This window comes from Bos taurus, chromosome 24 (assembly GCF_002263795.3).
Source record: "Bos taurus isolate L1 Dominette 01449 registration number 42190680 breed Hereford chromosome 24, ARS-UCD2.0, whole genome shotgun sequence".
NCBI lineage: Eukaryota > Metazoa > Chordata > Mammalia > Artiodactyla > Bovidae > Bos > Bos taurus.
The window spans coordinates 45,788,054-45,812,094 of record NC_037351.1 but is presented as its reverse complement, the minus strand read 5'-3'; the positions used below and the strand labels follow the sequence as shown (position 1 = coordinate 45,812,094).

General features: G+C 40.4%; 1 protein-coding gene across 3 annotated transcripts in view; it reads left to right on the top strand.

Annotated features, from left to right (window-relative positions):
• PSTPIP2 (proline-serine-threonine phosphatase interacting protein 2) overlaps window positions 1-24,041 on the top strand; it is a 115,954-nt gene that overhangs the window by 19,946 nt on the left and 71,967 nt on the right. For all 3 annotated transcript variants that reach the window (XM_059880820.1, XM_005224178.5, NM_001101112.1), the window contains 1 exon segment: window positions 23,333-23,433. In XM_059880820.1, coding sequence (XP_059736803.1) covers window positions 23,333-23,433 — 101 coding nt within the window.

Below are 24,041 nucleotides of genomic sequence, written 5' to 3'. Positions count from 1 at the left end.
GCCACCAGGGTACTCTAACCCTGATTAATTTTTAATTCAAAATTTGTTAGAATTTATAAATCTACATTTGCTTTGGATAATCAAAGTCCAGAGACTATAAGGGAATTTTTTTCGAGGACTTTTCTGATTATGCATGGGGGTTTCAGAAACGGAGATAGATAAGATGGAGGAAATTGATTAGGAATGGATGTACTGAGGCCAGGTTTTATCTTAAAAAGTTATTAACAGTAAATCTTTTGTTTAAAAAAAAAAAACAAAAACAAAAACAGTAAATCTTTTCTACTGACCTGCAGTTTCTTTACTTCAGATAAATTGTCATGGAAAAAGACCCAGGCAGTTGAGTATCTGGATGACTTAAGTCAAGGTTTCCCAGTTAGCTGGAGCCATTATTTCTGCAGGGATGAGACTGCCTGAGTCTCCACAGTGGTGTATTGTTTTGAGACCAAAATTTATTCTCCTTTGAGTATATGGTTTGCCTAGTGGGTCAACCAGAAGGATAGTAGAGATTCAGTCAGTTTAGTCTCTCATTCGTGTCTGACTCTTTGCGACCCCATGGTCTGAGCTCACCAGGCTTCCCTGTACATGACCAGCTCCCGGAGCTTGCTCAAACTCATGTCCATTGAGTCAGTGATGCCATCGAACCATCTCAACCTCTGTCGTCCCCTTCTTCTCCTGCCTTCAATCTTTCCCAGTGTCAGGGTCTTTTCCAATGAGTCAGTTCTTCGCATCAGATATCCAAAGTATTGGAGCTTCAGCTTCAGCATCAGTCCTTCTAATGAATAGTAGAGCTTAAAGTCCTTCAAGATTGTACTACAGAGGCTGTTGGGAATTTTTGTGGATTGGACCCAAACTTTCCACTTGCAGTGAGAAGGAATACAGGTCAGCTGGTGCAGTGACTGTGGATGTTCCCTGGGTTGGACCTACTTTGGATTCCTGGCTCTATTTGCTTTTTTTAACAGTAGTGGCAGTACATTTGGTTTTTGAACTGGCCTGTTTTCTTGGATTTTCTGGCGGAACTGCTGGAGTTTGTTGTTCCCTTGAAGTCTGTTCATCCCATAGTTGAGGACTTACTTTCAGTTTTAGAAACAACCTCTTCATCTTGGTGCTTGCTTGCCCCCCAGGCCTGGGCAAGTGTCTTGGGCATGTCTGGGAATTCTCAGGAATGCTGTGGGTGAGGAAGATGACTTTGGGGTCTGTATTTCTGGTCATTGACATATCACTGGTTTTACCCTATGATGTGTAAAGTCATGCATCTCTTAGGGGTAAGCTTCAGTCCTTCAACTTATTTTTATTAACTAGAAAAGTCATAGCACTGACATTAGCAGTGCTCTTGGGGGTAATCTAGTGTTCCTTGTGAATTGAAATTCTCAAATTTTCTCTGCCAGGAAATTTGTGTTTTCCCTTAGGTTGTGTGTTCTGTATATGTGCATGCGTATGTGAGAGATTTGGATCATGTTAAAGGTTAAATGAGTAATGCTGGACATGAGCCAACTTTCTGAATATTATCTTTTAAATCTTTTGCCTTCTATGTTAGATTTACAGGGATAAGTATCTTTCAAAAAGTCATGATCTCACCGTTGCCTAATATGAATTAATCTGTATTTAGTAAAATAGAACTTGTTTCTAGTTTTACACCAGTTTTGTTAGAGCAGTCCAATCAGTTCAGAAATAGAGGTTGCCACTAGTAAATGTGAGGTATGGCTCCTTCTAGACTTTTATCTTTGCTTTTATATATAATGTAGCTATGCATTTTCTTAACATATATAAGCTCCCCTATTATGGGCTCATATATGCAACTTTCATTTTTCTTGTAATGATATATTGTGGATATCTTTTTATGTTTCTATGTATAATTCTGCTTTATTCTCGTGTCTATTCAGTTTTCCACTGTATGATTATCAGATTTACTTAAACAATTTTTGTTGCTGGATATTTAGGTTGTTTCCAGTTCTTTGTCATTACAACACCTTTGTATATGTATCTTTTCAGATCTGTGTAGTTATAGAGAATGAATTTCTACTAGAAGAAGCTATACATACTGAAAATTTTCATTAGTATTGTCTATTTGCCTTCCAAAAAGGTTGTACTGATGTACAATCCTGCCAGTAGAATATGACAGTGACTGTTTTGCTGTACTTTTGTTTGCCAGTACTGGGTATTTTCAACCTTTACCAATCTGATGGGTGAAAACTTATGTCTTGTTTTTTGCTTGTTGGTAATATTGATTCCCTTTTTACAAAGTGCTTATTGGCCATTTTAAGAGCACTGTCTCTATATCTTTTACCTATTTGAAAAAAAATTGGTTTTGCTTATTTTTTGGTGGCCCTGGGTCTTCACTGCTGCACACGGGCTTTCTGTAGTTGCAGGAAGTGGGGGCTACTCTCTAGCTGCAGTGCATGGGTCCTCATTGCTGTGGCTTCTCCTGTTGCGGTGCCTGGGCTCGAGGGCGCTTGGGCTTAGTGTTTGCAGTGTGCCGGCTACATAGCAAGGGCTCAGTAGTTGTGGCGCATGGGTTTAACTGCCCCGTGGGATCTTTCTGGACAAGGGATTGAACCTGTGTCCCCTGGATTGGCAGGTGGATTCCTAACCACTGGACCACCAGGAAAGTCTGAAAGACTGTTTAAGATGTACAGAAAAGTTGTAAAATAGTACACGGAATTTCTAGAGACTTTTCACTTGAATTCCTCAAATGTTAATACTTCGTTCTTTCTCTCTGTTTGTACCTAAAATACATATGCACACATTTATCTTTTCTGAACCATTTAAAAGTAAAGTTGCATGATTTCCCTTTGTTCAGAAATTCTGCATTGTGTATTTCATAAATATAAGGATATTTTCTTGCATAATCACAGTATGATGATAATATAATACTGTTAGCTAATGTATAGACCCTACTCAAATTGTCCCAATTGCCCTGGATAATGTCTTTATAGCAAAAGAAGAAACACTCCTTTTAATCCAGGGTACTGTGTTGCATTTAGTCCAGTCTTTTCAGTCTTCTTTAATCTGGAACAGTTCCTCAGTCTTTTGTTATTTAGGACTGAGATTTTTGAAACGTATAAGACAGTTATTTTGTAGAATGTCCCTCAACTTGAGTTTGCGTGTTTCCTTATAATTAGATTCAAGCTATTTTTGGCATGAGCTACACAGAAATGGTGCTGTTTTATTCTCGGCATCAGGGGCGTGTGATATTTATTTGTACTGTTACTGGTGGTGTTAACTTTGACCCTTTACAAAGGGTTCCAGTGGTTATGTTGGTTTCCGGTTGCTGCTGTAACAGATTGCTACAAATTTAGTGGCTTAAAACAGCACAAATTTATTATCTTATAGTTTTGGAGGTCAGAAGTCTGAAATGAGTTTCACTTGGCTAAAAATCAAGGTGTTAGGAAGGCTGGCTTGTTCCCGCTGGAGGCCCTGGAGCCTCTGCTTGCATTGTCCAGCTTCTAGAGGCTGCCTGCATTCACTGGCTTGTGGTCTCTTCCTCCCTTCAAGTCAGCGGCACAGCCGCTTCAAATCTGTCTCTCTGACTTTTGCACCTGTCATTCCATTTCTGACTCTGAGTTTTCTGCCTCCTTTTTATGAGGAGCCTGGTAATTACACTGGGGCCACCTGGATAATCTAGGATACTCTCTGCATCTCAAGATCCTTCATTTAATCACACCTATAAGGTTCTTTTGTCATGTAGGGAAACATACTCACAGATTTGGGGATTAGGTTGTGGACATGTTTCAGTTCAGTTGCTCAGTCGTGTCCGACTCTCTGCGACCCCATGAATTGCAGCACGCCAGGCCTCCCTGTCCATCACCAACTCCTGGAGTTCACTCACACTCACGTCCATCGAGTTGGTGATGCCATCCAGCCATCTCATCCTCTGTCGTCTCCTTCTCCTCCTGCCCCCAATCCCTCCCAGCATCAGAGTCTTTTCCAATGAGTCAACTCTTCGCATGAGGTGGCCAAAGTATTGGAGTTTCAGCTTTAGCATCAGTCCTTCCAAAGAACACCCAGGACTGCTGTCCTTTAGGATGGACTGGTTGGATCTCCTTGCAGACCAAGAGACTCTCAAGAGTCTTCTCCAACACCACAGTTCAAAAGCATCAATTCTTCGGGGCTCAGCTTTCTTCACAGTCCAACTCTCACATCCATACATATGGACATGTTTAGGGGCCATTATTCAGCTTACTGTAGTGGTGTGTTCTCAGTTTCTCCACTGTAGAAGTACTGTTTTCCTCTTTGTAATTACAGGAAGATACTTTGAAAATATATAAACATACCACTTTGCTCAAGCTTTCATCCATTAGTTTTAATATCCATTGATTATTCTTTCCTGAATCAAATATTACTAGGATGGTTGCTAAATAGTGATTTTTAAATGTTAGCAATTTTATTGAAGAATAATTTACATACAATAAACTGCCCATGTTTAAAGTATACAGTTTAATAGGTTTTAACATGTGTGTACCACCTGTGAAATTCCACGGTTGAGATAGTGGATAGTAAGCAAATCCATCATTCCCAAACTTTACTCTTGCCCTTTTGAAATCTCTCCTACCTCATCAGTCCTTTTCCAGGCAACCACTGATCTGCTGTCACTATAGATTAGTTGTATTTTCTATTATTTACATAATTGGAATAGTAAGTACTCTTTTTTGCCTGGCTTCCTTCATTTATAATTATTTTGAGATTCGTCCAAGGTGCTGCTTGTGTTAATAGTCTGTTCTTTTTTTTTTTAATCACTGAGTAGTATTCCATTTTATGGACAGATCAGTTTGTATAATCATTTACCTTTGACAGACTTTTGGGTTATTTCCAGTTTTTGAAAATTACAAATGCACCTATTGTGAACATTCAAGTCCAAAGTCTTTGTGTGGTGATTTTCTAACTCTATCTACATAATAAAGTTGGCATTCTCTGTAAGGAAGAGCCTTTCTCTCTTTCTCTTTGCCTCTCTGTTTCTGTCTTTATTAGTATGGATTTATGGATTCTTATTTTGTTCAATGGATTATAATATGTTGCTGCTGCTGCTGCTGCTAAGTCGCTTCAGTCGTGTCCGACTCTGTGCGACCCCATAGACAGAAGCCCACCAGGCTCCCCCGTCCCTGGGATTCTCCAGGCAAGAGCACTGGAGTAGGTTGCCATTTCCTTCTTCAATGCATGAAAGTGAAAAGTGAAAGTGAAGTTGCTCAGTCGCGTCCAACTCTTAGCGACCCCATGGACTGCAGCCTACCAGGTTTCGCCATCCATGGGATTTTCCAGGCGGTTATAATTTATCTTCATGCTTGAATCATCCTACATTTGGACTGTGGGGATCCCCTTTACACTGGATCCTGTGTCCTTTTGATATATCCCCATCATTCTTTGAGCACTTCCATGCTTTCTGGCATAGGATGCTACAGGACATTTCTCCACCCCAGTCCTGGAGAATCGTATTTCTCCAAAGAGCCTGGGTTCCTTTTAGTAGAGAGCAGGACTTACAAACCAGGATTCCAGTGCTCTAGCTATGCCTATTGCCCCTTATTGTCATTCTTTCTAGGCTCTCTCCACACACAGAGTAAAGAAATACATATATACATATGATTCCTCCATTTCTATTCCAGCATCACAAGGTTTTTCTTAACGATAGTTTTGTTTCTTGGTTACTGTATTTCTCAGTCCCTTCCAGAGGTGTGCTGGTAAGTGGTTAACAATCGTTTCTCCAGTGGATAAAACTCTAATTTGTAGCCTTTGCCAATTTCTATGGTGTAAAAGCTTGCCCTTTACCTTTTTTCACTTTAAAATAGGAGATCATTTAATTCTAGAGACATTCCATGCTAATTTATAGAGATATTCCTCATTCTTTTCATAGGTGCATGTAACTCCATTGTGTGGATGAGTGTTTATCAAACACTCTCCTGTGTATGAGTACTTAGCTCATTTCCAGAATTTCCCAGTTACAAACAGTACCGCAGTGAATAACCTGTGCAGATGTATTTTGGTTTTCCTGGAGATGTACCTTTAGGGTACATTCGTATAAGCAGGATAGCTAGATCAAAAGATAAACATGTATGTGATTTGGTTAGATATTGTTGAGTTCCTACTCTTTGAACCATTTTTTCTTCTCACCAGCAATGTATGGGTGGCTGTTCACACAGTCTTGTGAACAGAATGTGTTGTTGCACTTGTTAATTTTGCTGTTCTCATGGGTGAGAAATGGTATTTCAGTTAAGTTTTCATTTGCATTTCTCTTTTCTATGGGTGAGCTTATTTATTTTTCCATATGTTTAAGGAACACAGACACACAAAGTAAATCATCTGTTCATATTTCCTGCCCATTTTGGGGGTTCTTCTCCATTAGTTTTAAAGAATTACTTATATATTAGGTGTATTAGTCCTTTAGCTATTGCATAGAAGTTAGCTAATTCTCTTTTTTCAATTATCTTTATGTTGCTAATTATCACTTCTGCTATGAAAAATTTTTTATTTTTAGATGATAATTTTTTTTTTTTTGCTGCTCAGTTCCCTGACCAGGAATCAAACCCATGCTCCCTGCACTGGAAGCATGAAGTTCTAACCACTGGACTGCTGTGATCAAACTTATGAAACTTATTGAAGTTAGATTTTAAGTTATGATTAGAAACCCTTTATGAATGTTTATTTCTAGTACTTGTATGCTTTCATGTTTTCCATTTAGATCTATGATCTATTTTGAAATTCTTGTGTATGGGGTTTAGATCTATTTTTATAATTTTCTAAGTAGCTAACATTTGTCCCAGAACCCACTTATGAAAAATTCCATTTTTGCCCCAGTGATGTGAGGAGCTGCCTTTAGCATATATTAAATTTCCCTGTGTACTTGGGTCTATTTCTGGACTTTATATTCCAGTCTTCTGGCTTGTTGACTGTTTATGTACCAGTACTGCACTGCTTTAATTATGAAGGATTTATGATACGTTTAAATGTCTGGTAGGACTGGCTTCCCTCATAACTTTTGTCAGTTTTTGCCTTGCTATTTTTTCATTTTTGTGTTTTCCATATAAACTATGTTTACTACATAAAAAATAACTTGCTGGTATTTATTAAGATAGCATAATTTTTTGTTTATTTTTTCTTTTTGTTTTTTGACTGCATGGCACTGCTTTCGGGATCTTAGTTCTTGGACCAAGAATCAAACCTGGCCCTGACTGTGAAAGTGCCAAGTCCTAACCACTGGACCACCAGGAAATCCCCCAGCATTATGTTTTAAAATTAACTAAGAATTGATATGTTAATGACAAGGAAAATCTTTGTATTATACTATCTTCAAGTAAAGATGGTTTTATTTCTTTTCTGTCTCTTATGTTTCTAATTGATTTATCTTCTCAAATTGCATTGGTTAATACCTCTAGTATAAAGTAGTGGAAATATGAGCATGAATATACATGCATATGTTAATATATATAGATATATAAATTCCCATTTTCTCCACTGTCTTTTAAAATCAGAGATGGGTGTTGAATACTGTCAAAAGCTTTTTTTTTGGCCTTGAATTACTTTTCTATGGCTGCTGTAACAAATCATCACAAACTTGGTGTCTTAGAACAACAGAAATGTATTCTCTTACGGTTCTGGAGGTCAAAACTCCAAACAGTATCACTGAGATGAAAAGATGCTCAACATGGCTACTCATCATGTAGGCTGTCTGCATTTCCTCTTTTGAAAAATGTCTATTCAGTTCTTCTACCCGTTTTTTATTCTTTTTCTTTTACGTTGAGTTTTATGAACTGTTTACATAGATTGGATATTAACCCTTCATTGTTCATATAATTTACAAATATTTTCTCCCATTCAGTAGGTTGTCTTTTTGTTTTGTTGATGCTTTCCTTTGCTGTGCAAAAGCTTTTAAGTTTAAATAGGTCCCATTTGTTTATTTTTGTTTTTATTTCCTTTTCTTTAGAAAACAGATCCAAAAAGATATTGCTAAGATAATGTCAAACAGTGTTATGCTTCTGTTTTCCTCTAGGAGTTATATAATTTCTAGTCTTATATTTAGGTTTTCAATCCATCTTGAGTTTATTTTTGTATTTGGTGTTAGTGAATGTCCTAATTTTGTTCTTTTGCATGTAGCTATCCAGATGATTTTTCTTTTTATTTATTAAAATGATTTCTTAGGTTAGTGGATTTCCTTGTATTCAATAACTTTCCCTTCTTGGAATAAATCCCACTTAGCAATGGTACAATCTCTTCTTAATGTGGTATGGATTATTTTTTCTAATATTTCATGTAGTACTTGATTAATATTCATAAGTGATATTAGTAACTATATTTTTTATACTCTATTGGGTTGATGTATTGTTTTATACTTGTTTTATAAAGTGAATTAATAAATTTTTTTTCATTTCTGATCAATTTATGGACCTTAGGAATACCTTTTTTTCCCTCAAGGAAAAAAAGGGTTTCATTCTCCTGTGAAAACATCAATTGCTTTTTTCTGCTCCTTAATCACTTTCTGTTTCTTCTAAGGAAATTGGCCTGTCTAAGCTTTTTATCTCAAGTGGGGTCAATTTTGGTAAACTGTATTTTCAGAACAGGCTAGCCTGTTAATCTTTTCTTCTATGTTTGGAGTCATACTTAGGAAAGAAACTCTTACCTCAAATATGTTTAAAACTCTTACCTTAATATGTTTAAAATATATACATTTTGTATTTTCTTCTTACATGTTTGTGATTTCCATATTTACATCTTTAATTTATCAGATATTTATTTTAGATGCTATGTTAGAAAGGACTCTATATTTAGTTTTTGGCAGAATGAACAGTCATCGTTACAATAATATTTATTGAACAAGGCATTGTTTTCTTTCTGGTTGTAAATGCTTCCTTTATCACATTGTAGATAAAGCCATTCTTGGACTATTGTTTGTATTTTATGCATCTGATCATTAATTATCAATATAAATAACATAGAACTTTAAAAATTTTTTGGATACTTTGTAGTGTTTTTTATATGGTAGGGTAAGTCTTCACTTATCTTTTCAACATTTTAGGCTCTGTTTTCATTCACTTACTCTTTTTATTTTGGCTTTAGAATGAACTTAAATTTAAAAAGAAATCCCACTAAAATTTTGATTGGAATCATTTTAACTTTATAGGGTTACATGGGGAGACTTGCATCTTTCCAACATTGGACTTACCCATTTTGGACTAGGATATATTTCTTGATGTTCTGAAATCTTTGTATTTTTTTAAGTAATGTTTTATAGTTTTCCTTCAAAAAGCCTTATTCCTAGATATTTTATAGGTTTTATTGATATTGTGAATAAGATTTTGCATTTTAAACTACATTTTTAAATTATTATTGTTGACATATAAGAAAACTGTTCATTTTTTAAAAAATATTTAATTCAGTTCCTAGCTTTTCATTTGATAATCTCTTGTTTTCAAAGTAAGTAATTATATAATCTAAAAATAATGACGATTTCTGATATTTTTGCCTCTGTCTGGAGTGAAAAAGTGGAAAGGTGTCACCCTGAAAGTGAAGTTTACAGAACTTGAGAACTGCGCCGAACCTCTTTTTCTTTCAGTGTTTACTGCGCAAGCTTTGATGGGGCCTAGGGACAGTGGCCTGTTGCTGTTCTGGTCATCGTGTCCTTGCGAGGAGCCTGCTGCAGGGTGGAGTTCTCACCAGCTGTGGTTTTGGCACAAAAGTTAGAATTAACTGCTCTGGGCAGGGCACTGGCCGAGTTCCTGGTGTCCAACAGACACCCTCCCCGTATCTCTGTAGCTGCTCCAGTTTCAAGCTCTGCTGATCTGAGCTTAGGGTTTTCAATGACTCTGCTGGGAAAGTTTGTAGACTGTCTTCTGTTTTGTGCAGGTTGGAATACTGACTTCTGACTTCTATCCTCTGCCCATCTAGTCCTATCTGCTTTTTGTTTTATAGAAATTCCTTCAATGTACACCTTCTTCCTTAGTGGGCCCTTTCCTATTTTTCTGTTGTTGCTGTTGGTGGTTTGTTATTTTAGTGGGGCCTGGGAATAGATGAGACAGAAACAAGACTTCAACAAGACTTCATGTTTAAGGGATGGACGTAGGCAGAAAGGGGACTTCCTAGGTGGCGCAGTGGTAAAGAATCTGCCTGCCAATGCAGAGAAGCGAGTTCAGTCCCTGAGTTGGGAAGATCCCCTGGAGTAGGAAATGGCAACCCACTCCAGTATTCTTGCCTGGGAAATCCTATGGACAGAGGAGCCTGGAGAGCTACAGTCCATTGGGTCACAAAGGGTAGGATGCGACTGAGTGGCACACATGTATATCCATAGGAAGAAAGACTTCAGATTATAAAATCTATGCAGTATATTCTAGAAAATGTAAAAATATAGAACCATGCTAAGAAAAGAATTGCTTTTAACCTTTGGGTGCCCATCCTTCTAGTTATTTTTTTCCCCTTATTCAGAGTTTTTGCACTGTACACTTTCTCAGGTTTTGCTTTCACTGAAAATATTTTCAGTTGAGTGAAGTTGCCTTTGTAATTGACTTGATGACTTGGCAGGAGGAATGCTTAGACATGTGAAAACATCATGTGGACCCAGGCTAGACAGAGGTGGGGCTGTCTAACTGAGGATTACAGGGGGCAAGGGAAGCATGCTGTCAGCTTGTAGAACAAGGCGGTGTGGAAACTGGGGTGGGGTTTCATTCTTGGCTTCGTAATCCATTATTACTGCTTAAGAAAAGGCTTAAGGGCACAACCAGTGTAGTGGCTTTGATTTTAGGTTTAGGAAAATGTGGCTGAAAATGGCAGTTTCCATATCCTTTGCTGAGGTATCCCTGACACTTTTCCAGTTGCTTTCTCAGATGACGACACACTTATTTTTGAATAGCTAATAGCTACGTTTATTTCACTGTTGTCTGCTTTCAATGAAAAAAAAATCATGTTGTTCAAACACATATGCTTTTTTGTTTATGTGTCCATTAAAAATCTGGATGTGCCTCCCTCAATTCCTTTAGTTTATGAAGCACTTGGCAAACTCAAAGTTCATGATCTCATTTGGTCCTTCCAACATCCCCATTTTATAGTCTAGTAAGTGGCACCCCACTCCAGTACTCTTGCCTGGAAAATCCTATGGACGGAGGAGCCTGGTAGGCTGCAGTCCATGGGGTCGTGAAGAGTCAAATACGACTGACTGACTTAACTTTCACTTTTCACTTTCATGTACTGGAGAAGGAAATGGCAACCCACTCCAGTGTTCTTGCCTAGAGAATCCCAGGGACGGGGGAGCCTGGTGGTTTGCCGTCTATGGGGTCGCACAGAGTCAGACACGACTGAAGCGACTTAGCAGCAAGGAGGGATTGAGCTATTAGCTCCAGGTCACGTATCTTGTTTGTGGTAAAACTGGGGCTCAAACCGAAGTGTGGCGTTAAAGCCTGCGAGTGTCTCATTTCAAACTGCAGAGAAGTAGGCCAACTGGCAAAAAGTTAGATTTGGTTCTCATCCTCAAACAGAAGAAGCTGTGTGGTTGAGTGGTTTCAGAATACAGAGCCATTGCTTTTTATCCTGTAAAATGGAGATAATTAATTATACTTACGTCTGTAGGATTGTTATAAGAATTAAGCAAGATGTCCCATGCTAAATACTTGGTGTGCTGTTTGGAACACAGCAAGCATTTGATGTATATTAGCCCAAGTTATTAATATTAACTAACAATACTTAATCTATATTTGCTGGAGAAGGCGATGGCACCCCACTCCAGTACTCTTGCCTGGAAAATCTTATGGACAGAGGAGCCTGGTAGGCTGCAATCCATGGGGTCGCGAAGAGTCGGACACGATTGAGAGACTTCACTTTCACTTTTCACTTTCATGCATTGGAGAAGGAAATGGCAACCCACTCCAGTGTTCTTGCCTGGAGAATCCCAGGAACAGCGGACCTTGATAGGCTGCCATCTATGGGGTCACACAGAGTCGGACACAACTGAAGTGACTTAGCAGCAGCAGCAGCAGCAATCTATATTTTCAGATAAGGTGAGTTTGAGCCATTTAGCTTTACCTCTTCTGATAAAAGAGATAGAAAAGAAAGACCGAGGTTGAGAGCAGAGAGAGGTAAAATGAAGTCTGGTCTTTTCCTGTATTCTGTTACCATATAGCTTTTAATAAATAGTGAAGATTTGGGTAATACTGTTAATTGAGAGTTAAAATCTTTCACTGTGGTTGGAGGAAGTGATAAGGAGAACTTCTCTTCCTTGTTTCTTACTTTCTTCAGCTGTAAACATGGAAAGAGCTCCTGGCTCACTGTGTTTACATTCAGCATGTTGCGGTCCTTTAATGCAAAGCACACCACATTAACACATCCTAAGGCCAGTCTTCAAACAAATGCAGCCTTTGTGTGTAATGCAAAGTTAGTGCCTTCTCCCCATTCTAGGGGGCTCTCTGGGCTTCCAATGGGCATTATGCCAATTTGCACTTTTTACTCAAAATTGGAGGTTATAAAAAGAAATGCAAACCATGAGAGTCTTCTCTGGCCTCTTCTCCTTTGCATTTATTGATAAAAACAATCGTTCTTTCCCGCCCCATTCTGCTGTATTCTCTAGTTTCATGTGCAAGTATCCTGCTTTCCTTGAGGCAGGAGCCATGATTGTTCTTTCATCTTTTGTAATTTCTATGGCGGCAGTTCTCAAGCAGCATTATAGTCTTTGGAGTGTTACTGAGGCCAAGCTTTCTCTGCTTGCTGCACAACAAGCCAATGAATCTGAGAGACAAGGAGTTGAGGCAAGGAACACAACTTTATTCTGAAAGCCATCACACAGAGAAGATGGCAGACTAATGTCTCAAAATAACCATCTTTTGGGGTCTGGAAGCCAGGCTCTTTTATAGACCAGAGAAAAGCGATGAGGAACCAAAGTCAAAAGGTAGAATAGAGAGGTTGAGGCAATAGAAAGTGAAAAGGGCCATCAGTCTTATAAAACATCTCTGTGAATGGCCAGCATCAGGGAAGGGTTGTGTTAATCTCTTCTTTCTTGCAGCCATTCACAGGTGGGCAGGGTCAGATTATCTCTCTGTGAGATGAACAAAGCCACTTTAATAGTCAGGCAGAGGGGCAGCGTCTTCTGAGGCATGCCCTTATGTATGATTATAATAACAACAGCAACGAAAAGCAAGTCAAATAAACAGTTCCAACATGGAGTCACAATTGGTTCTTCTCTGCAACAGGAGGAGTATAAAAAGTGGGGATTTCCCCACTCCAGATCAGAATCACCAGGTCTGGGGTAAGACCTGGGGGTCTGCCTGTTTACCATGCTGCCTGGGTGATTCTAGCATAGGTGGTCCTTGGAGCCCACATCTAGAGAAACTGAAGCTGTGTAGCAGACGTCATGATAAGATGAATGTGAGAAGCACCACTGAACTGAATGTGCGGATGCTCTGTGTGTGGTAGCACGTGTCATTCTGATGGTGGTTTGGAGACTGCAGGTATCCTTTGCTTCCCCTCTGCCTTGTCTTTCTGCCTACCATCCACATGGTGGAAAAAGATCACTGGAAACAAATTCTTAGAGGTCCCTGCAGAATGAGCCTTAGGATTGCGCACAGAGGAGGAGTACCTATACCTGGATTCATTGAGACCAGACCTGAGTGTTAGGGGTGGATTTGAGGAGCTGGCCAGTGGAGTTACCCTCCATCAGGCAGCCCATGGAGATTTCCTTCTCCTCTGAACCCACACCCCGCCTGGACTGGACTGCCCACTAGTGTCACAGCAAGACTGTTTTTTTTTTTTTTTTTAATTCAGCTCACACATCTCCTGAATATGGCACACTTGTGCTGGAAAATTTTTTGTCTTACAGAAATTGAAGTGGTTTTATGATTATAGTACTGCTGATGCTGCTGCTGCTAAGTCGCTTCAGTTGTGTCCGACTCTGTGCGACCCCAGAGATGGCAGCCCACCAGACTTCCCTGCCCCTGGGATTCTCTAGGCAAGAACACTAGAGTGGGTTGCCATTTCTTTCTCCAATGCATGAAAGTGAAAAGTGAAAGTGAAGTTGCTCAGTCGTGCCCGACTGTTAGCGACCCCATGGACTGCAGCCTACCAGGCTCCTCTGTCCATGGATTTTCCAGGCAAGAGTACTGGAGTGGGGTGCCATTGCCTTCTCCAGATTAAAGTACTAATCCATTGATTAAAACTTGAATACTTTCTGTTATGGCTGGCAATTGTAGTTATCTTTTATTTTTTGTCTGGCTGTTAATTGCGAAAACTGATAAACATCTTTTACTGTTGTGATTATGTAACTAGTGTTCGTTTTAATACTGTAGGAAGGGGAAGCCCTTCCAAGGCCTGAGAGTGGACTCTTGTCTAACACTCAGAAATGAATTGTCTGAGGAGACACACCTGCTGACAAAGCGAGAGACTTTATTGGGAAGGGGCACCCAGGTGGAGAGCAGTAGCATAAGGGAACCCAGGAGAATTGCTCTGCCATGTGGCTCACAGTCTTGGGTTTTGTGGGGATGGGATTAGTTTCCAGGTTGTCTCTGACCGATCATTCTAACTCAGGGGTCTTCCTGGTGGCGCACACATTGCTCAGCCAAGATGGATGCCAGCAAGAAGGATTCTGGGAGGTGGCAGGACATGTGGTGTCTCCTCTTGACCTTTCCTGAACTCTTCCCGTTAATGGTGGCTTATTACTTCCGTGTTCCTTACCAGGACTTTCCGCTGTGAAATAACTCACGCAAATGATTACTATGGTGCCTGGCCAGGGTGGGTGGTTTCAGCCAGTGTGCTTCCCCTAACATTATTACCATTGCATCATGATTGGTCAACAGAAAATAATAGCATTCTGTATCACTAAAACTACCATTTAACAAAAAAACCTGTAACCACTTTTTAAAATCCAGACGCACATTAAAATTATCTTGGAATATTTTGCAAAATATATATGCCCAGGTATTGTTTTTTTCTCCAAACTCCGGATGTGATTCTAATGAGCAGCCACATTTAAAAACAACTGGAAAAATATTGGACTATATGATGATCTTTTACCTTTATCTAGTTTGTTTCATTTTTTCTATTTCATATTCAGTGCTCCCATTTCACCTGGGTTTCCCTCGTAGCTCAGTCGGTAAAGAATCTGCCTACAGTGCAGGAGACCCAGGTTTGATTCCTGGATTGGGAAGATCCCCTGGAGAAAGAAATGGCAACCCACTCCAGCATTCTTGCCTGGAGAATCCCATAGACAGAGGAGCCCGGTCGACTACAATCCATGGAGTTGCAAGAGTCGGACACGACTTAGCGACTAAATCAGCATCATCACCATTTCATTTAGCTTATGTTTTCCGATTTTCTGTCTGTTTTTGTTATTTTTCCTCAAACTTTTATCAAATGTAGTAGAAAAGCTTTTGTATACATATATGTGCTCGAGCTCAGTCATGTCTGACTCTTTGTGACTCCACGAACTCTAGTCCACCGGGCTTCTCTGTCCATGGGATTTTCCAGGCAAGAATACTACAGTGGGTTGCCATTTCCTTCCCCAGGGGATCTTCTCGGCCCAGGGATTGAACCTGCAGTATTAGCAGGTGGATTCTTTACAACTGAACTGCCTGGGAACCCTACACACACACACACACACACACACACACACACACACGCTATGAAAGTCACTCAGTCATGTCCAACTCTTTGTGACCCCATGGACTATAGCCTGCCAGCCTCCTCTGTCCATGGAATTCTCCAGGCAAGAATACTGGAGTGGGATGCATTTGCTTCTCCAGGGGATCTTCTGGACCCAGGGATCAATCCCAGTCTCCTGCATTGTAGGCAGATTCTTTGCCATCTGTGCTACCAAGGAAACCCATATATATTATATATATACATATATGTATAGTAAGTATAATATGTATATATATTTAGAAAACATGAATTTTTGCTTAGCTAAAAAATTTATGACATTTTGGTTCCACTTATTTGACTAAGTATGAATAGAATGCTAGATTTCTAATTTATATTCACTCAAAACTTTGATATTGGAGAAGGGAATGGCGTCCCAGTCCAGTACTCTTGCCTGGAAAATCCCATGGATGGAGGAGTCTGGTAGGCTGCAGTCCGTGGGGTCGCTAAGAGTTGGACACGACCGAGGGACTTCACTTTGACTTTTCACTGTCATGCATTGGAGGAGGAAATGGCAACCCACTCCAGTGTTCTTGCCTGGAGAGCCCCATGGACAAAGGAGCCTGGTGGACTGCTGTCTATGGGCTCGCACAGAGTCGGACATGACTGAAGCGACTTAGCAGCAGTAGCAAAACTTTGATATAGTTTCATTTATTCTGGCATCTCATATTACTGCTAAAATTCTAGAAAGCTTATTATTTTAGTGATTTTTAAAAAATTTTGAATGAAGCTTGAAACTTCTAACCCAATTCTGAAAATATAAAGAAATATTATAAAAAAACAGGAAATTAAAATGTGATACAGTATTTATTAACTAAAGTACAAATTTTGTTCAGATTTCACAAAATTTTATGTTAGTGTCTATTGCTTGTTTTCATACCTCATTCAAGATTCCACATTATATTTAGTTGCATTGATCAACTTTAGCTGCATGCAACAAATTCTGATAAATTCTCTTTTCATTTTTATTCTGTTACAAATATTTTCTAATTTTCCTTGTTATGGCTTCTTAGATATACCCAACATTTAAAAGTGTACATTTAATTTCCAAATACATTTAAAGTATCCTTGATATTAATTTCTCATCTAAATGCTTTCTTCCCTGCAATCACTCTCTGTGATTTTTTCAGTCTTTTAACCTTCTTGAGGCTTTCACTGACTAAGTCAAAGATCTTTCTGGGTAAAGTCACATTGTACTGGAAAATATGTGGGTTATTTTCAAATATCTTTTGATATTGATTTCTAACATCATTCCACAGTGATAAGAGAACAGACTCTATGATCTCAGTACCTTTAGACCATGGTATTTTTGCATCTTGTTTTATGTCCCTGGATACATTCCAGTGTCTCCTGGTTTATAGCCTATGGGAACTTGGATAGAATGTGTACCCTGATGTTGTGTGAAACTTGTATAAATCTTAATTATGTGGAATCGGTTCATAGTGCTTTTCAGGTCTGTTATATCCTGCTACATTTCTGTCTATTCATTCTATTAATTTTTGAGAGTTTGATATTGAAATTCCAACTAAAATCTTAATTTATCTACTTAAAAATAATTGAAAAAAATAATTGTAATATGTAGTGGAACTGGTGCTTCCTTGGTGGCTCAGATGGTAAAGAATCTGCCTGCAATGCAGGAGACCTGGGTTTGATCCCTGGGTCAGGAAGATCCCCTGGAGAAGGGAATGGCAATACATTCCAGTATTTTTGCCTGGAGAATTCCATGGACAGAGTAGCTTGGTGGCTTCAGTCCACAGGGTCACAGAGTCAAACATGACTGAGAAACTCACTCACATAGTGGAACTATATGTAACTTTGTTCTGTATTTTCCAAATCTCCTGTACATGCATTATCATGCTTTCATAATTTAAAAAATAAAAAATTTTGAAAAGTTGAATGCTATTTACCCCTATAGTTTGAGCATTTTCTTTTCTTTTTTTTTAATTTGAGCATTTTCAACCTTATATTCTGGGTCTTTGGGAGGTTGCTGGGTTCTTGAATCTGCCCCTCCTTCTTTTTCATTTCCCTGCCTCACCTGGGACTCCAAGACCAGATCCATTTTTAAGGCTGTTCCTTCCAGTGACTGCCTCCTCCCTCCCATTATTTTCTGACTCCTAATCAATTTTTCTTTTCTTCTTGTTTTTAAGTTTTTGAGGTATCATTTGCCTAAGATGAAGGGCACAGACCAACAAGTTTGAAAACTGCACATACTGGTACAACTCACACCTCCATGGAAAGATTTTTTAAACAATTTTAAAATTTTTAATTTTATTGATTTTAGTCATTTATTTTTGGCTGCTCTGCGTCTTCACTGCTGCTTGTGGGCTCTCTCCAGTTGCTGCCAGCGGGGACTGTTCTCTGGTTGTGGTGTGTGGGCTTCTCACAGTGGTGGCTTCTCTTGTTGCAGAGCACAGGCTCTAGGGTGTGTGGGCTTCAGTCGTTGCAGTGCACAGGCTCAGCAGTTGGGGTGGACGGGCTTAATTGTCCGGAGGCATGTGGGATCTTCCTGGACCAGAATCAAACTGGTGTCCCCTGCATTAACAGGCAGATGCCCAACCACTGGACCACCAGGGACGTCTGGAAATATCTTGATTGGATGCATTGCTATCATTCCAGGAAGTTCCCTCATGTCTCTTCCAGTCCGCCTTCAATTTCTCCCCTGAATTAGGCAATCCCTGTTCTTACTTCCTTTACCATAGAGGTAAATCCTAGAGTGCTTGCCTGTCCTAGAACTTCATATAGATGGGATTATACAGTAAACACTTTTTGTATCCAGCATTTTTCATGAACATAACGTTTTTGAGATTCATCCCCGTTTCACTGTCAGTAGTTCTTTCCTTTTTATTGCCGAGCAGTATTCCACTGTATGAATGTACCACACTCATCCGTCCATTGTTAGACGTTGGGTTCTTTCCAGTTTGGGGCTATTGTGAATAGAAGTCCTGTGAACGTTCTTGTACAGGTCTCTTTGTGACATATACCTTCCTTTCACTTGAGTAAATGCTTCAGAGTAGAACTTTGGGTCATAGAGTAGCGCATGTTTAGCTTTTTGAGAAACTGCCATTTTTCAAAACGACTGTACCATTTTCACTCTCCCAGCAGGAATAAACGAGAGTTCTGATAGTTCAACATCCTTGCCGACATTCAGTGTTGACTTTTTAATCTCAGCTATTCTAGTGGGCACGAAGTAGATATCCTTGTGACTTTAATTTGAATTTCCCTGTCATGTTAAGCAACTTTTCATGAACTTTCTGGTCAAAGGAATATCTTTTATAAAGAGTTTATAAAGTTTAAGTATTATGCCCAGTTTTTACTGGATTGCTTATATCTTTATGATTAATTTGTTGAAGTTATTTGTATACACTGGTTACAAGTCCTTTGACAGACATATGTACTGTGATTATCTCCTTCCAGCATGCAGCTTGCCATTTACTTTTCTTAATAATCTCCTTTATGAACAGAGGCTTTTAATGTTGATTAAGTCCAACTTTTCTGTTTTTTTCTTTACCAGTATGTATTTTTGTCCTCTCCAGGAAATCTTTTCCTGCCCCAAGGCTTGAAAGGTATTTGCCTGTATCTATAAACCAAAGCTTTTTACTTTGGTTTTGCATCCGAGTCTGTGACCCATCTCTTACTAATGGTGTGTGCGTTAGTAAGACGTAATGTTACTAAACCTTTTAAGCATTAATTTCTGAATATTTTATATCTTTAATGCCATGTAAATCATGTTTAATTTTTTTGCTGCTGGTATATGGAAATGTAATTGACTTCTATGTATTGATCTTGTGCCCTGCAATATTGTTAAATGTATTAGCTTTAGTAATTTTGAGGGGTAAATTTCCTAAGATTTTCTGAGTACACAATCATGTTGTCTGAAAATATAGGCAGTTTTATTATTTCCTTTCCAACAAGTACGTTCTTTGTTTTTTTTTTTTCTTTCCTTATTTCCTCTTTATTAGAAGGAAAGTATTCAGTCTTTTGCCATTAAGTTGTTAGCTAGGTTTCTATAGATGCCCTTTGTCACAGTAAGGACATTGATAATTTGTGTTCTTTTCTTTCTGTTTCTCTTATTTTTTGATCAACCCAGCTGTAGGTTTTCTGATTTTATTAAACTTTTCAAGGGACTAACTTTTGGTTTCACTAATTTGCTTTATTGTTTGCCCATTTCTGTTTCATTGTGTTCTATTATTTTTATTTTCTTCCTTCTGCTTACTGCAAACTTAAATTTGTTCTTCTTTTTGTGATTCCATAAAGTAAAAGTTTAGATCATTAATTTTAAAACCTTTTTTTCCCCCTTTTCTAATATTAACATTTGAAGCTACAAATTTCCCTATAAGCACTGTTTTTCTGCCTCTCATAAACTTTGATGTGTTGTTTTCTTCACCATCAGTTGGTTTGAAATATCTTTTGATTTCTAGTGTGAATCCAGTCTCTTTAAATGACTCAATTTAAATCTTATATCTTCTCCTTTCTGATGATCCTAATGTATTTTCTCTTTCCCACCTCATTTATTTTTTCTCTGGTGGGAAATAATATATATATTTTCTCTGGTGGGGGTGGTTTAGTCGCTAAGTTGTGTCCGCTTCTTGTGACACTATGCACTGTAGCCCATCAGGCTCCTGTGTCCATGGAATTTTCCAGGCAGGAATACTGGCTTGTCAGTTCCTTCTCCAAGATATTTTCTCTGTGTAGTCTTATATTCTGTCTCAGTCCCTAATTTTTTTATGCATACACATTTGTTTTGTGTCTGTGTCTTTTACTGACTCCCGAATGAACACTAAGGGACTCCATCTTTGTAACCTTTTTAAGTACCTTGTCTGTAGTTGGTATACAGTTAACAGATTTCTTAAGCCATTGATGTAGGATCTATTGTGGATGATGAAGTTTGGGTATAATCTAGATATACTTAAAGTTGACTAATTTTTTAAAAAATATTAACTAATAATGCAAAATAGTATGTAATCAGGGCTAAAGAAGAGGAATCATCATTAAACACACCAGGTACTCCTAAGAGGGAAGGGAGACTGTAGGATAAATTGTCTGAGGAGGACCTCAGAGAGGACTTGGGATTTGAATTGGCCCTGAAGTGAGGTGGGATTTAAGTGAAGAGGAGGAGATGCCATTCCCATGGTAGGAAAGTCCTGTGCAGTGGTCCTGGGGTATAAATGTACACTGCCCATTTGGAGGATGTGGAGAGAGCAGCACAGGAAGAGCTAGGGGAGAGAAGTCAGGATGCTGGAAAGCAGTATATGGGGTTACAGGCTCAGCACGTTCATTTCTGACAGCAAACCTGCTGTGTTATCTTGGTGCTCGTTGCTGCTTATGCAACTACATCTCTTCTTTCCTCCTTGGCCTTCTTATTCTGCACCTGCCAGTCAGGGCTTCTCAGCACTGCTTTCCGAGGAGCATGGGAAGGAGTTTCCAGGCCATATTTCCTGCCACTTTGCGCTTGGGCTTGGACACTCTTTGTTTTCTCTTGGAGATTTTCTTTCTTGGGAACCTCTGAAGTCCAGTCACTCCTCTGAAGCAGCAGTTCTGGTTTTTTAAGGCTGGTGGCCAGGAGGCCTGGTGATTTGGTTTGTTTCCAGGAAATCCTAGTCTAGCTCCACCCTCCCTACCCAGCTCAAAGAGTGTCCGCACCCTTAATTGAGAAAAAGGAAACCACCTTTTCCAAATGAATATCATAAAACAAAGAACCCAAGAGTACTTCCCTGGGAAGACCAAAGCACTTCTGACTTACAAATCAACATTGACATGGACCCTTTGTCCCCTACCCATTCATTCCCTCATTCCCTCAGGAGTCTTTGTTTTCAGTGTTCTAGTGCATCTGGCTGGGAACACAATAGGCATTTTCATCCCACAGAATGTTACTGTAGACCTTTGGTGTGCATAATATTAAGCTAGATTTTTGGGGTGTGTGTGTGTGTGTGTGTGTCTGTAGGATCTGTCTAAGAAGAAGCTACAGGCACTTGGAGTGGAGTTGGGCCAGCAAGGCTACTCACAAGGAGGGGTGGCAAACAGCAGATTCAGGAGCTGGACAATCTGAGAGCCCAGAGGAAGAAGCATTAGGGCTACTCAGGGAAGGCTTCCAGAAATCCTGGGGCTGGAGGGTTTGGACCAAGACCAAGCATCGTCTTGGAGTTGCCATTGAGTACTGCACTCTGGGGGCAGTTAGAAGTCTCCCCTGCTGAGACACAAGAGTGTGTGTGGAGAAAGGAGGGTAGGGAAATGAAGCTTTTGTGGAAGCTATTTCTTTAGGCTTCCCAAGGCCTAAATCTATGCTGAAACAACAGCCAGAACCCATAGAACTAAGTGTATTTCTAACTAAGATTTATTTGTATGTCCATGTGTAAAATTTACTATACTTTCAATAATCCATTTAAAAAAAATGCAATGTGAGTTATAGCCAGTTAAGTTTCTGAATCCATATTGAAATCAGCCTCAGGCCTTGCTCTTGCTGGGTCTCTCTGGGACCCCTGTTTAGCCAGGCCATGAGGAGTTGCAGCAAATGGAAGAGAGAAATTCTGCTTCGCCAGTGTCCTGGACTGGGCAGGCAGGAGAGAGGAATCTTCAGGAGCCCCCTCACCCCCACCCCACCCCTCATTGGCAGAGAAGTACTTTCCTCAGCAGACGGAGGGTGGTGGGGCTGGGCTGGGGGTGGCTCAGTTTAAAGCTGCCCAGGACACACCAAAACACCACCTAACCAAGCTCCCTAAGGGCCTGGAGTCTAGATCAGACCACCTATTACATGTACGTGTGGAGTAGGAAGCAGGGAGCCAGCTGCAATAGGTGACACTTTAGCAGGTATTCTTCAGAGCTCCTGGTTTGTTGGTTTAGGGAGCTGAGGAGACTTTGATTTTTAAAAGACACTGCATCCAGGGCTACTGCTTTGGGAGACTTGGACAGCTTCCTCCAACCTCAGAGCACACAGTAGAGTAAAATGGGAATAAATGGCTCTCTCGATGGACAGGAGTTTGAGCAAGCTCTGGGAGTTGGTAACGGACAGGGAAGCCTGGCATGTTGCAGTCCATGGGGTCGCAAGAAGTCAGACATGACTGAGCAACGGAGCTGAACTGATTTGAAATGGCTCACTTAAAATGTAAAAAAAAAAAAATTCCTTTCCCCCAAACTGGGGCCAGGCCATCCGGGGCCTGCTGGCTGCTGGTCTTCCCTTCCTGCTACAGTGGGAAGCCGGCCCCTCCTACCTCTCCTGGGGCCTGGCTCAGTGATACCCTTGACCCTCAGACCAGGCTTCTTGGCTGCAGAAAGAGCTTTCAGGGTCAAGCTCTGAGACAAGGGGGAGGCCAGAGTGAATGCTGTGTAGCCCTCGTTACGAGGACCTGTGGCGTGAATGAGTTTCCCCCTGCAGGATGGAGCTCACTCAGCAGAAGGCTGGAGGGGGCTCAGTTCCTGCTGCCTGCCTGGCCTGATCAGGGCATGGTGGGGACCCAGGGAGGGGCCCCGAGCCAGCCAGCTCCCTCGACCATGTGCCTCTCAATGTTCTGTCACTTCCTTCCTGTTTTGTGACCCAATAGTTTCATAATTCTAAAAAGTCTTCCACAGCTACACCAACTCTGAACTTCTGTTTTGTCCTTTTTGGTCACATGTGCGTTGGAGGTAAGCATCTCAAAAAGTCCCCGTGGCCGGCTTCCCCGGGTCCCCGCCACCCCGTCCTCGCTTTAGGCCTCGGGGCTGATGTCACCTGGTTCCCCATCTCACACAGTGTTGTTTTTCCCACCAGACTTCAGACATCCTCAGCACCATCGGCTATGACAGCATCGTCCAGCATCTGAACAATGGCCGCAAGAACTGCAAAGAGTTTGAAGACTTTTTAAAAGAAAGGTACCTGTCGTTTTTTTTTTCTCTGAAGACGCAGTGGGCAGAACGCTCCCACACCGACAAGGACAATCTACGGGTTGTGTTTGTTTTCAGTGGTTCACAAGGCCCGCTGCTGTATGTTACAGAATGATACCCAAGAAGTAAACGATGTCTTGGTCCTAAAGCTCTTAGGAACTCCAGGGAGAGATAAAGTTTATGAATGAAATGACAAACAAAATGTAACGAAGTGCTGTGCTCTGTGATACCCGTGATACTGAAGGACCTCATGGCAGAGGGGGAGATTGTGGAGGACTGGCTAAAACGGGGGGCAGCTTCATGGAGGAGGAGATCTCAAAGGGTCCCTCAACTCGAGGTGGCTTGGATGAGTGGAGGATCACAGGCGGACCGCAGGCTGGGCCTGTGAGGTGAAGGGAGACAGAGCCTGGTTCAGAGACCACTGAGCTGGGGGATCGGTGAGAAGGATGCAGAAGCAGGCCCCTCCAGATGGTGATGGGCTTGGAGGTCTGGGGGGCTCTGGCATGGTTTAGAGGATTCCCTCCCCTCCTCTTCCCTTCTCTTCCTTTCCTTTAAGATTAAAAACATTCTATACTTAATGGCTAAGTTAGTTTGTG